At 37.9% G+C, this 14,761-nt stretch overlaps 1 protein-coding gene across 15 annotated transcripts in view; it reads left to right on the top strand.

The window, feature by feature from the left end:
- The window catches only part of CCDC138 (coiled-coil domain containing 138), a 41,519-nt gene that overhangs the window by 18,332 nt on the left and 8,426 nt on the right, over positions 1-14,761 (top strand). For 8 of the 15 annotated variants that reach the window (XR_012799868.1, XM_075590318.1, XM_075590317.1 and 5 more), the window contains 7 exons: positions 538-615; positions 709-816; positions 4,266-4,427; positions 4,610-4,714; positions 5,053-5,229; positions 5,685-5,874; positions 8,563-8,739. Coding sequence is in view for 14 of the 15 variants with exons in the window: in XM_075590318.1 (XP_075446433.1) it covers positions 538-615; positions 709-816; positions 4,266-4,427; positions 4,610-4,714; positions 5,053-5,229; positions 5,685-5,874; positions 8,563-8,739 (997 nt within the window). In the remaining variant the exon portion in view is untranslated. Of the gene's footprint in view, positions 1-537; positions 616-708; positions 817-4,265; positions 4,428-4,609; positions 4,715-5,052; positions 5,230-5,684; positions 5,875-8,340; positions 8,740-12,294; positions 12,544-14,761 lie in introns of those variants that run through there. The other 7 variants (XM_075590327.1, XM_075590326.1, XM_075590330.1 and 4 more) reach the window with 6 other exon arrangements.

Below are 14,761 nucleotides of genomic sequence, written 5' to 3'. Positions count from 1 at the left end.
GTGGCTCTTCTCTGCACTCTCCCTAGTTCCATAATGTATTTTCTAAGGAGTGGTGCCCAAAATTATGCTCCATATTTAAGGTGTGGTCTTACTAATGTTTAAAATTCGGGTAGAAGGCTTTAAAAACAATTCCATTATTTTTTAGGAGAGCAAAATTATTAGTTTTCAGCATTATGTAGGCTATTTACTTGAATGTATCCTCACCCTGCACATCCTAATTACACAAAGTAACAGGTTACCATGTGTGGGATGTTTCACTTAAAGCTGCAGACCAAGTAAGATCCTAGTTGTGAGTTAGAAAAAAAAAATAAAACTGCTCTGAATTACATTTTTAATGTATTATAATATAACAAGCATTTTTGTTGTTTGTATAGCAACCATTTACAAACTCACATCCCCTTCCTCTTTTGAAAAAATTCCAAACGTCAGCTTTAAACTGCTCCTTTCTTTGCCTAATACAGTCGTCGATTATACAAATAGGTATGTACTTCTTGCCATTTTCCTCTCAAACATGCATATGTGTATTTTGTTCTGCAGCTTAATGAAGTGAGTGAGCAGAATAAGAAACTGGAAACTCAAGCTAGGAAAGTTCAGGCTCGCCTAGAAAATTTACAAGTAAGGTTCATGTTGTACATGTTATTCACTACTGTTGTTTGCCATTTGGAAGCAATATGCTAGCAAAGCATTAACATATATATTTTTTTGCAGAGAAAGCATGCATTCCTTACTGTACAGAAACGCAAAGATATTTCACAAGCAACACATGACACAAAACCACACAAAATTGAGAAGACATCTGCTTCTGTGAAACCTAAGGTATTTGAAACAAGTCAGCAAAACATAGTTACATAGTTACATAGTAGATGAGGTTGAAAAATGACATGGGTCCATCAATTTCAACCTATGCTAAATTTAGACAACAGATACTTTATCCTATATCTATACTTACTTATTGATCCAGAGGAAGGCAAACAAAAAACCCCATTAAGGGGAAAAATTAATTCCTTCCTGACTTCAAGAATTGGCAATCGGATTAATCCCTGGATCAATATCCTTCCCATGTATACTTATTTGCTATATCCCTGTATACCTTTCCCATCTAAGAAGATGTCCAACCTTTTTTTGAACAAATCTATTGTATCTGCCATCACAGTCTCCATGGGTAATGAACTCCACATTTTAACTGCCCTTACTGCAAAGAACCCTTTCCTTTTTTGCTGGTGAAATCTCCTTTCCTACAACCTTAAGGGATGGCCCAGAGTCCTTAGTACTGCCCGTGGGATGAATAGTTCTTTTGAAAGCTCCTTGTATTGTCCCCGAATATATTTGTCTATATATATCATATCCTCTCTTAGACGCCTCTTTTCTAATGTAAATAAATCTAATTTAGCTAGCCTCTCCTCATAAGTTAGATTGTCCATCCCCTTTATTAATGTTGTGGCTCTTCTCTGCACTCTCTCTAGTTCCATAATGTCTTTTCTTAGGATTGGTGCCCAAAATTGTACATATTCAAGGTGTGGTCTTACTAGTGCTTTGTAAAGGGGCATAATTATGTTTACTTCCTTTCCATCCATTGCCCGTTTGATGCAAGATAAGATCTTGTTTGCCTTTGCAGTTACTGCATGACATTGGGCACTATTGCTAAGCCTGCTGTCTACAAGCACTCCTAAATCCTTCTCCATCAAGGATTCCCCCAATATATCTCCATTTAATTTGTAAGTCGCCTTTTTATTCTTGCATCCCAAATGCATAACCTTACATTTATCTGTATTAAACCTCATTTGCCATTTACCTGCCCACGTTTCCAGTCTCTCCAAGTCCTTCTGAAGAGAAATTACATCCTGCTCTGATTCTATCACCTTACACAATTTAGTATCATCAGCAAAGATGGAGACTTTGCTCTCGATCCCAACCTCAAGGTCATTAATAAACAAGTTAAAAAGTAGGGGTCCCAGTACCGATCCCTGCGGTACTCCACTCACGACTTTAGCCCAACCTGAAAAAGTTCCATTTATGACAACCCTCTGTTGTGTGTCCTTTAACCAGTTTTCAATCCAGGTGCATATATTATTACTGAGTCCAATTTTCTTTATTTTTTACAACAACCTCTTGTGTGAAACCATATCAAAAGCCTTTGCAAAATCTAAGTAGACCACATCAACTGCATTACCCTGGTCTAAATTCCTACTTACCTCCTCAAAGAAACAAATAAGGTTAGTTTGGCAAGATCTATCCTTCATAAATCCATGCTAACTATTACTAATAATTTTGTTTTCCATTAGGTATTCCTGAATATTATCCCGTATTAAACCTTCAAGTAGTTTCCCTACTATTGAAGTCTGGCTTACAGGTCTAATTTCCCGGTTGTGATCTAGCTCCCTTTTTAAATATAGGCACCACATTTGCTTTACACCAATCTTGTGGTACTGAGCCTGTGGAAATGGAGTCCTTGAATATTAAATGTAATGGTTTGGCTATTACTGAGCTTTACTCCTTGAGAACTCTTGGATGTTTGCCATCGGGACCAGGTGCCTTATTTACTTTAATTTTTTCAAGTCGCTTCTGAACTTCTTCCTCAGCTAACCAATTGTTCATTAATATGGAGGTTGTGGCTTCCTCCTGCGGCACTACTATTGAACTTGATTCTTCCCTGGTAAACACAGAGGCAAAGAATTTGTTAAATACCTCAGCTTTTTCCTTATCTCCAATAATCTGCCTACCCATCTCATACTGAAAGGGTCCTATATTTTCTTTTCTCATTTCTTTGTTATTAAGGTTCTTAAAGAACATTGAGCACGCTGGAAAGTTAGCTTTTTTTGTTTACTTGAGCGCCGGTGAGCGTGTGTGCATGAGCACGCACCGCGTGAGCGGGGACTTGCATATATCTATATATGTAAGTAACCGCGGCAAGCCCCTCATGCTCGGCGCTAGCGGAGACGCAGCCTAAGCCTCTTAAATAGTGTTATAGACTTTTCTTGGCAGAACAGTGCCACTGTTTTTTAACACGTTTAGTCAAAGATTTGCCATTGTAAATGCTTTGATAGGGTTGTAATGAATCCTCAAGAGTCTCTTTGTCACGCAACAGTCTTCCTTCAATCTCTCTTGCCTGTTGCTTTCTCTGGTTCTCTGGCCTTTTCCCAAAGACTCTTACAATTTCATCAGCTTTTTTTCTTGCTGTTGTCCGTCTAAGTCAGTGATTTGTTTTTTCACAGTTTCATGTATATGTGTGTGTGTGTTTGTGTTCCCTTTTCCGAGATTTTTGTGTCATTTTTACTGTTAATATTGGAGAATAACATACTGATTACTGCACACACTGTGTTTACTAAACAAATACATTTTATTAACAAATCACACAAACAAAGAAGCACAATACTTGGGGGTTGGAGGGGTGGCGTGAAAGAAGAGGGGGGGGAAGGGAGCCGTTATCAGGTGTTTTTATTTACAGTATTTATAAAAAAAAATACCATGAAGTAATACATTGAGAGTTACCTCTCGTTTTCAAGTATGTTCTGGGCACAGAGTTATAACAATACTTCGTTACATTAAGAACAGAGGTTATACAGACAATTCACATACATTTCATGGACAGATTGAGTTGGGAAATTGGGTACAGGGGATAAAAGGGCTGGTGAGTTTCAGGTTGAAATAGAGAAGCTTTAACCTCACCAAACATCAGTGAACGGCAGCAAACAGCTCACACCTTTTGGCTGCACCAAAGGCTGTCCGTCTTTGGGGCGACGCAGATGTACACTGAAGGGGTTCAAGTTGAATGTAGCTGCGAATACAAAGAATTATACTATCAATTCAGACATTTCATGGACAGATAGAGTTGGAAAATTGGTACAGGGGATAAAAGGGTTGGTGAGTTTTTGGCTAGCAATGGACAGTGGCCATTGTGTTAATTAGCCCCACATTACTGTACTTATTTTATTTTTTTGCCCATCTGAGGCAGCTCTTTCCTGTGTGTGATACTGCCATATCTCCAGCTACTAGTTTTCAATGTTAAGAGCACTGATGTTACAGGGATTTAGACTGTTCCGAATTTTTTTTTATTTATGTCCTGTGCTAGGTAGTAACAAAGCATAACCATATGTAGGCAACGTTACATTTAAATACTGTATTATCAGTGTACCCAAGCAAGTTAAAAGTTTCTCCATCCATGTGTGCTAGGACTAGATACATCATCTGTTTAAATTTGCCTAATTTACTCTTTTGATGTGAGCAGAACACAGATGCAAACGATAACCTTCTTGGCTGCTTTTCAGGTTTCTATTAATGTTCAAGCATATGAGCTCTTAACTGTTCTTATGGACTGGATCTCTGATCTGCAGATTAACAAACTTAAATCAGAAGAAAATGGAAGCAAAGACAACTTATTATGCATACATACATTGCCCACAAATTATGTTCAGGAAAAGTGTGCCAAGGTATGCTTATTATGACCATTTTTTTTCTCCTACTTTTTTAGAACTGCAGGTTTGAACAAAGCACAAGTTTAGAAATGCCATTACTTGCCCTCTCAGAGGAATAGTGACTTCCTTTTCTAGTTAGTTCTGTGTTTTTAGAGTTTCTCATTTCTATTACACTATTCATCTGTTGTCTTATCAAGGTGCGGAATTATGCCTGTATATGCAGACGTCGCCTGCAAAGTCCTGCATTTAGCATGAAAGAACGGCCATCCAGCAGAAAAGATCATTCTTCTGTCTTGCTATTGGTCCGTCATAGAAAATCTCTATTGTAGTGTATTGTATGAGAGACCCCCCAGGAACCAAGTTATTATTGCCCTTCTCTTTCCTATTACATTACTGATGCATGTGAATGTGCTCACAAGGGGTATTTTTATTTGCTATCATATAACTGAAACAGATATTTCTAGTTTGAGACCTTTGCAGAATTAATTTTTGCTGTGTAGATTACGTTAAATATTTAGCTGTCTTGCATGAATCCCCCTTTTTTTACAGTTGGTATGGGGTTATTGTTGCTGAAACGGTCGTTTCAAATAAAAGTGTAGGTCTAACATTTTAGCCTAAAATTTGATCTCTCTCTTTTCAGTTTCTACCTGTTGTTGTAGAGCAGTTCCAGTGGATGCCTTTGGTCAACCCTAAACTGCACATGTCGCTTATAAAATTTACATTTTGGAGTTTAAGGCAGCTGGAAAGTGGAACACAGGTTGTGGTTATTCTGCATTTTCTTCTATTACTTGATTTTATACTACTACCAAGATTAAAGGTAGTTTAAGCAATCATTTAGACAAGGTAATTAAAGTACCGTAGTCATAGTTGATTATTTACTTTTATTCTAAAATATAAAGATTTACATTTATTTCCTTTTTTATTTATTTTTAATCCTATAGCACACATTTAATCAATGGAAAGTACACCATTATTTCCTATATTTACCATCCTGAATAAAACCCATACAAATTGCACACAAAACTTCTTCAAAATGATGCAACAATAATACGTATGAATCCATGTAAACAACATGTATGCTTGTTGAAACTTAAAATTAAGCAAACAATGAGTTTCCCAATTCACATGTTCACATAATTCACATTTTCTTTCTGATCTGTAAATGAATTTCCTATGTTATATCATACATCCTTTCTTGCTGCTATGCGAGTCATCTTTTTAGGGTATTGCTTTGTTCAACTGTTAAACTGTTTAACTTGTTTATGGCTGCAGTCAACTATGACCTCAACCTTGAGGCGACTTGGTGAAGAAATATTTAAAGGAGCGGTGTATCGTAGCACTCAGGAGGGCCCCTTTGAGAACACAACTGAGAATAAACCCAAGTCTGCTGCCTTTTTTAGAAGCAATCACTTACCACTGAGATTCCTGTCAACATTGATCGTCCTTAAAACAGTAACACAAGGTAAGCTTGTTTGAAATAAAACTAGACACCTGTAAACATCTGTGTAGTTTGCTGGTCTTGTGTGACCAGTGGCTTCTGGAGCTTCTTAAAGCCGAGAGCACCACATAGAGTGGTTGTTCTCATTTGGTGAAAGAAACTGTACCAGGCGATGGATGTACAGTATTTCTCCGCACATGCTCACAAACCTCACATGCATATTTTGCCAAATGAATATTTAACCCTTTCACTTCCAGAGGGGACAGCAACACATTGCGTAGCAAAAATGGTTCTGAGATGAAAATGTTCAGTTTTCTTCAATGAACATGTTAAAGGAGTTTATTAAAAGATTTTCTTTTCCATCGTAGATGCTTGGGTGTGAAAGTATGCCTCTGACTTGGGCGAGAAAACATCAGATGACTTAATGTGGTTAACCCATGTGATAGTGCTTCGGTAGAGGGACAGAAATGTGTTGTTTAGGGATTGGTAGTGCGACCCGTATAGTTATTAACAGATAATTGGTGCATAAGCTAGCTATCGTGTTCAGTTCTCAAAGCCCTGTCTGCAAGCAGAACACAGGCCTGTGTTTAAAATGGTGCAGAGTTTTCTTAAAATGCCAAAGAAAATTGTAACAGCCTCAATATTTACACAGGGTTGAAATGGGAGGATATTCTAGAGGAGAAATGAACAGTTCAGTGGACAATAAAGGTTGAAAATATAAGTACTGTAATGGCGGTTAATCCATGCTTCTTAGGCACATAATAGTCCTGCATGTGTGTACAATTTATATACAGCACAATAAAAAATATATACTTTTTTTGTCTTATTACTTATCTTGAGGTTAGAAAATGTGGATTAAGCTCTAATTTCAAGGTCAAGAAGGGTTTGCTGCTTCAATGTGAATCTGGAAAAATAGCCAGACTAGATGGGCTAAATGATCCTTGTAATGATACATTTTTTATATCATAACAGATTTATAGAGAAACATAGAAATGTACTTGCTGCGTATTTCTGTTTTACTGTTTGTATAAGATGCCAGAGTTGCAGTAGGTGGCACTGTTCTTAAACAATTGCCGGAAATATTGAAATACTTCTCAATGCATTAAAGCAGGGGTGCGCAAACTTTCTGCGCTGCGCCCCCCTGCCTGCTCAGCCCCAGTGTTCACGCCCTCTCACCCCCACCTAGGAACCAGAGTCAAATGACACTGCTGGGTCATGTGACATCACGTCACATGACCCAGCGGCCAAGGCAAGTCAGTTACAGAGGCCTCGCACGCTCCCCGGCATTTAATTTAAATGCTTCGGGGAAGAGCATGGGGCCTCTGTAACCGGTGCGCCCCTGCGTCTTTTATTTACAATAAACCAATAGTTGCGTTGGATCATCCAGCTGTGACCACATACATTGAATGGCTAGGTTTTAGGATCATTTTAAAGGGTTTTTTTTTTTTTTTTTGAGTGATGATTGTATTGTAAATGTCTCATTTTTATATTGGTTATATCTAAATGGATATAAACATCTCAGTCTACACTGGTCCAGCCTGAAGTTGTCAATGAAATTACATTTTAGGTGCATATCCCTTATAAAAGCACAGCATACATTTCCTTGTAATGAGAGACTTTAGCCAAATGTTCCCCAGTGGGAAAGACGCGCCATGAACTGCCATTATCTGATACTTAAAACGCTGTACTGACTAGATCCCTTTTTTTTTTTTAATGAATTAAATGTTATATAATTATTTAACTTAAACCATCTTGATGTTGTTCATTGGTTCAGTGTGTAAAAATCTAGTTTCCACAATAATGCTTAAAATAGTCTTTGTATGTGTTAGATTTGTGCGATTTATTCCATAAAAACAAATCTGAAATCTAGAAGTATTCTTAAATAGTGTTTCAAAATTAATTTGTAAGTATGGTAAGGGGATTCCTTCTTTTAGTGTGAAATGACTATTGATTAAGAGCTGCCATTGTTTTGCTCAGTTGTTTGATGGTCATTTTGTTTTTCATGATTCTTGCAATAAATTAAAACTTTTATTTCCAACGTAACCAATATTGGTTTTTTTTTCTCCTTGAAGTATGAATACATTTTTGAGCAATGGTATTTTAGTTATTTACATAATGTTTATATTAGTTAAGTGGGATTGGCCCTTTTATTCTAGTAGGACTCCCATTTTCCTTTTGTATTAGAACATTCATATCCATGCATTGCAAGCCCTTTAGCAGTTCACAGGATAAACAGTATCCACCTCTGAGACTCCATGAAAATCCTCCATGCAGATATCTGCCTTTATACAACAAAAAAACAAAGAACCCAAAAGCTACATCCAATATGATATAAAAAATATACAGTGAAATACCTATATATCTTGAAAAAAGCGTCAATTAGTTAAATCCTTTGGCCAAAGCATTTTAAGCATGCAAACCACTTCAATTCATGACCGAATATTGCAGGTCCTAACACTAACTGATTAAAATTCTTATTTTACTCTATAGTTAGAGGAAGAATGATCGCATTGGATCTGTCACAACCAGCTGCATGAAAGAACTGCTCACTTGGAAAGTGGGGAGGGGCGAGCTTAAACCCTGCGAGGGAGGAGCCTTTAGTCTGAATTTTTCAATCCTCAGGTGTGATTCTTCTAACACAGACAGGCATTATGAGGCGATGAAGTGAATCACAATGCCAAATAATGCATACAAATGATTTTGTTATTTTAGCGGATTACCTTGCTCAAGCTTTGGATTCGCTTTGCATGGACTTACAAATTGATGAAGGAAAGGCCCTCTTCCTGGAGTACCAAGCTGTGACCATTATTTTAAATCTCTTGCGCCTGTCAAACAGAGGCCTTCTTTCCAGCATCCTAGATATTTTACTTCAACTGTCAACGGAGTCCAGTAAGTATGTATTTACAAACTGGGTACTATATACTTTGTCCAACCACTTTTTTAAAGTAAGGTGCTACAGACCTAATAATGCAGAAAATGTGGATAGTATTTATATGTATTATGATGACTACGTATGTTATCTAGAATATATTTAGGAGACAAAACGGAGTATCAAATGGCAGGATTAATATACAAATGCATAACAGTAGAAGATTTGAAATAGAAGTCCATATCGTCTGCTTGTCTGATGGAAATCTGGTTGGTGTTCATTACAAGACCATTTCGCACATAAGGTCAGGAGGGACTAATAGAGTAATGATTGCACAGTTATGGACTGGGAGGCACTTCCTCTTGCAAAATAAATAAAATCAACAGCCCTGTGCTAGGGATAGTGCAATTTAGAAGATTCAATCCTAGTTTCAATGTTGAAAGCAAACAAATTGAGATCTAGCCCATAATAACGTCTCGTTATTGATTGGTAGCAAACAAACGTCTGCAGTAACAGCTGTTTAGAAGCTGCGGTTAAGGTTCTCCTTCAATAAAGTGCATTATAATGATATCTGTTGAAAGAGAACCACTACATTCCTTTCTGTATTCATAGTTTAATGATCAACTAATGTAGGCAAGGGGAGTCTACAGCACAACATTGGTAGCTTAAAACTCCAGCCACTTGTAAATTGCTCTGAATTGCATGGCCACACATACTGTACTTCCATTAATCTAATGATTTGACTGGAAGTGGTTAAAAAGGTGGCACATCTACTCCACAAGACGGCCAGCCTTAATATCTATAGTATAAAGAATAGTCAGGACGAGCTGACATATAATCCAGGGAAAATCAATGAAGAATTCGTGTTATACTACAGCAAGCTGATGAGACCTGACCAAATCCATACAGATTTAGTATCATAATTAGACGAATATATAAAAACAACAAGATTATCTAAACTCGAAGAGATTGAGGCCAGCCACCTGGGAGCCCCAATAACAGCGGAGGAAGTGTCTGAAACTATTAAATCTCTCAAAAATTCTAAGGGCCCGGGCCTGGGTGGCTTCTCCAGCCTCTATTTTAAAAAGTTCGAGCCCATGTTGAAACCATACCTGGTCAGATGGTTCAATAACATTCTGAAAGCAAGGCAATTAGATTGTATTTTTTATTGTACTCTTGCTGCTAATGGAAGACATGGACCTGGAGTATGGTGATGAGGGCGCCCTTCATCATGGCAGGGGTAAGTAGAAGTTTTATTTACTTTATTTAAGCTGGCTGGCTAATGTTTGATTTCGAATGGGCAAATGAGCTATTATGCATATCTGGATAATAGTAATTTTGCCCATTACTGTACTGTATGAGTTGGGGGGCAAGGGGTTGTTGGGAGTAGAGTTGGTGGGTAGTAGAGTTGTTGTGTTTTTGAATGTTTATTGTGGGTAGCGAGGATAGGTGAAGTTGGCATTTGGTGTTTCTACCTACTGGGTGGGTAGCGGGACTACCCCTGTATTAACCACAAAGGTAATGAAGGGGTTAACTCCACCCGCAACCCGCCGCAAGGCCTAAACACCCACAAAGGGCCAAATACCACCTTCACCCACAATAAACTGGGCACTGGTAGTTAACCCCTTCATTGCCTTTGTGGTTAGCCGCTAAGGTAATGAAGTTGCCTGTAAATGCATTTTTATTGCATGGGATTGATGCCGTGGGTCTCCAGTGCTGATATTAATGTATATCAGCTCCATAGACTCCCGGTATCAATCCCATGCAGGAAAAATGCATTTTTTTTTTTTTCTAAGTCCCTCTCTCGCAGCCTTCTCACTAGCTTCACACCAACTTTTTCTGTCGAGATAAATTTGGGATAAAATCGCCATCCTAAAGCCTTGAAAACATAATCGAGGTTACTAGAATTGCATGATTTTCCAAAACTGTCAATTAGGGGCTTATCACTGCACATCTCGCGACGTTTGGGCGAGAGCCAAAAATGGCTTTCTGAATAGCTGTAGCTGTTTTATTTTTTTAGCAAATTACTTCTCAAAAGCCTTGATAAGTGGGCTATTGGAGCTACTAAAATAGGCCCCTTAGTATTTCCAAGACTGGACAGATGTTTTATTAAATGTGAGAAGGTTTTGTCTGCTGGAAAAGGGTGATGAGATGTTTATAATGTTCTTTCCGATTATGAAACAGTGATTAATCTTTGTATTGACCAGGTACAAAGTGGAGAAAAAAAAGCTATAACCCCAATATGAAGCATTCTAAAATAAAAAAATGAGCTTTTGCATTCCTTTTCCCCAAAAAAACATTTGCACTGTTTCTACAGTGCCCTGTAAATATTTCGGTATAGCGTGGGCGACTTATCTACATTATTAAGCGGGCAAAATAATTGCTCTTCCTATAGACAAAAATATATCCCGATCACCTTTGAAAACCTCCCAATTTACTTTACTAGACTGTCTGTATGACACAGCAGTACATTTTATTGACAACTTTACAAAGATTGTGGGATTATTTGAAGTGAAAGATTATGTTGGATAAACAATAAAGCCTGACTGTTTCAGAAGTTTCTTTATCCCCTTATCATTCTGGTCCAAAATATGTTTCTTCTTGGATGAAAGTGATAAAGAACACTTTTATAAATAGTCATTTTATAATCTTCAATTTATACAAATTTCTAGACTTCAAATTGAGCGTTATAGCACTGATGAAGGCACCTCTATGTCTAGCTCGCATTTTGTTCCAACGTTGGATTCCTCTCTCCTTTCATGTTTTGTGAGTTCTAACGTTTTAGATCATCGGTCACATTCACTTGTTAAGACCTTCAGCGATTTCAAGTAACATCTATTTCTATTTATTGCTCTCCAAGTTCAGTAATGTAGTACTATTAATGCCAAGATTCAACAAAGCTCTCCGTGCAGAAAGTGGAACCTGCAGTGGTTATTCGCTAAAGTGCAATGGCCTTTAGTCATTTCTAAAGGGCATGTATGGTAAATAAGTGCTATTATTGTCTATTCCAGGGGTGCGCAACTCCTTAAGCCCCCCCCTCCCCCCCTTCAACAGGTCAGGCTTACAGGATATCCCAACTTGAGCACATGTGGCTCAATCAGTGGCTGTCGAAGGCTGAACCTCTGAGACAACTGTGTTTAAGCTGGGATATCCTAAAAACCTTACCTGTTGGGCGGCGGGGGGGGGAGGGGGGGTTGAGAATTGGAGTTTAGCACTCCTGGTCTATTCAATAACGACTCACTAGATTCCTTCAAATTTATGTAGAGCCAATCTGTAACTATGGTTAAGAAGAGTTTACAATCGCTTTTCATTTCGTATTTGTAGCGTCTTCAAAGATTTGCATTGCTGGCCTTTCTAGCAATGCGTGAGCTGAGCTACAAACGTAAAATATTAATTTTGTTTTTAGTACTTGCATTTTCTTGCAATTTTAAATGTATACAGGTGGGGGTACAGAAAAAAATGGGAATAAGTAAAAGGGAAAGCTTCAATAAAAAGCAATTTAAAATGACTTGATAAATACTGTACAAAAATCAGTGTCACCTTTATATATTATAAAACTACTTCATTCTCTATAGGCTATTCACATTAAGATGTGTTCATACTTCTGGCAGTGGCAACCCAAGTTATTTCAAATCTGGAAGAGTTCACCGGTGAAGCCAGGATCATTAATATAACTTTTTCAAGGAACTCCAGGTCCTCTGAAGCATAAGAGATTAGTCATTTTGCCATGTTTTTGTCTTTAAATCTGTTATGTACGGCACACCTGTGAGCAAGTGACTTATATATGTGACAAGGGTTAATACACACGGCTAACTAGCTGACACACCTTTCACCTGTGTATGTATGTATATATGTATGTGTGTGTGTATATATATGTATGTATATATATATATGTATGTATTTGTATATGTATGTATGTATGTAGAGGTATCAGTACCGTCTTAGCCGAGCTTCAATAATCAAAAAATAAATAGATGATACCGTTCTGTGGCTAACGAAATGCTTTTATTTGTGCGAGCTTTCGAGATACACTGATCTCTTCTTCCGGCGATGTTACAATGAATGAAGCAAAAGGTATACTTAAAAACAGTGTCTCTTGGAATGTTATCTGTGCTGTTCCTTCCCCCGGTGTGGATGTGTTTTATGGCTAGAGGTGTCAAAAGGTTACTGAAAGCAAGTGAAGAAAGAGTGTGTATGTGTATCAGTGTGAATAAAAATTAATGGAGAGCCCATAGTATATACAGTGCTTTACACAAGGTGTGTGTGGAGTGGGAGTGGATATAAATGGTGTGGGTGGGTGTGGAAATGTGAGAGTTTGTAGCACAACTATAAGTGTGTGTGGATACTAAGTGGTCCCTATTGGTGTATAGGGATGGAAAAACAAGGAGTATTAGTATGTGTGAGAGACAGCTGTGTGTGCATACATATAGCACAGTATGTACAGACATGGCCTTTAGCGCTCATGGGAAGAGAGTTCACTAGTGTCAGTAATGACTCATAAAATTTCAATCTCTGTTTAGGCCACTGCTAAGTGTCCCGAACAGTTGCATAAATTAATATAAATAAATATATATATATATATATATATATATATATACACACATATACATGTAGAGGTATCAGTACCGTGTTAGCCGAGCTTCAATAATCAAAAAATAAATAGATGATACCGTTCTGTGGCTAACGAAATGCTTTTATTTGTGCGAGCTTTCGAGATACACTGATCTCTTCTATTGGAATGTTATCTGTGCTGGTCCTTCCCCCGGTGTGGATGTGTTTTATGGCTGGAGGCGTCAAAAGGTTCCTGAAAGCAAGTGATGAAAGAGTCTGTATGTGTATCAGTGTGAATTAACATGAATGGAGAGCCCACAGTATATACTGTACAGTGCTTTACAAAAGGTGTGTGTAAAGCACTGTATATACTGTGGGCTCTCCATTCATGTTTATTCACACTGATACACATACAGACTCTTTCATCACTTGCTTTCAGGAACCTTTTGACACCTCCAGCCATAAAACACATCCACACCGGGGGAAGGACCAGCACAGATAACATTCCAATAGACACTGTTTATAGTATAACTTTTGCTTGCTCCATTCATTGTAACATCGCCGGAAGAAGAGATCAGTGTATCTCGAACGCTCGCACAAATAAAAGCATTTTGTTAGCCACAGAACGGTATCATCTATTTATTTTTTGATTATATATATATATATATATATATATATATATACACACACACACACACACACACACACACACACACACACACACACACACACACACACACACACACACACTCTTCCTAGCACTCACTACTATCTGGATTTTACAGTTTTAAAAATGGTGAAAACCGCACCTGCCAGAATGTATTGTTCTTGCACATGTAGTGTAAGATAAGACAGGGGGGCTCAACTCCAGTCCTCAAGACTCACGAACAGGTCAGGTTTTAAGGATATCCCAGCTCCAGCACAGGTGGCTCAATCGAATACTGATTGAGCCACCAGTACTGAAACTGGGATCTCCTTAAAACCTGACCTGTTTGGGTATCTGGAAGACTGGAGTTGAGCCCCCCTGTTAAGGCATGATTATAATAAACACTGTCTTTGGATCACTATTTACACCCAACCTCAACTTTCACCTTTTGATATTTGGCAACAGCAATGTTGGTGAACGTTTTTATGGTGTATTTAAATTTCCCGGGTCCCTCTTTATCTCATGTGAAAAAACATTCCTTAATATTCAGTTACTTAAAGAAATAGTTGTGCAACAAAATTTGTGTTGCGTCACTTGGGACCCACCTCCCTTCTCTTCTATTAAACCACAAACTAACCAATAAGGAATGTAAAGAAGAGATCTATTTTGTGAAATAAGACAATTACTTTTATTTTATAATTTTATGGCTCACCCAGACAAAATGTGGATACCGAGATCCAATGCTGCGCTCAAATGTTGCCAAAAATCTACTTTTAATGGGTTAATTAACCCTGTGGTGTTGGTGTTACAAGAACAGTCAGCTTAAGGGTTATGAGTCTGCATTG

The sequence above is a fragment of the Ascaphus truei genome, chromosome 3, assembly GCF_040206685.1.
Source record: "Ascaphus truei isolate aAscTru1 chromosome 3, aAscTru1.hap1, whole genome shotgun sequence".
NCBI lineage: Eukaryota > Metazoa > Chordata > Amphibia > Anura > Ascaphidae > Ascaphus > Ascaphus truei.
This window is presented reverse-complemented; position numbering and strand designations above follow the sequence as displayed.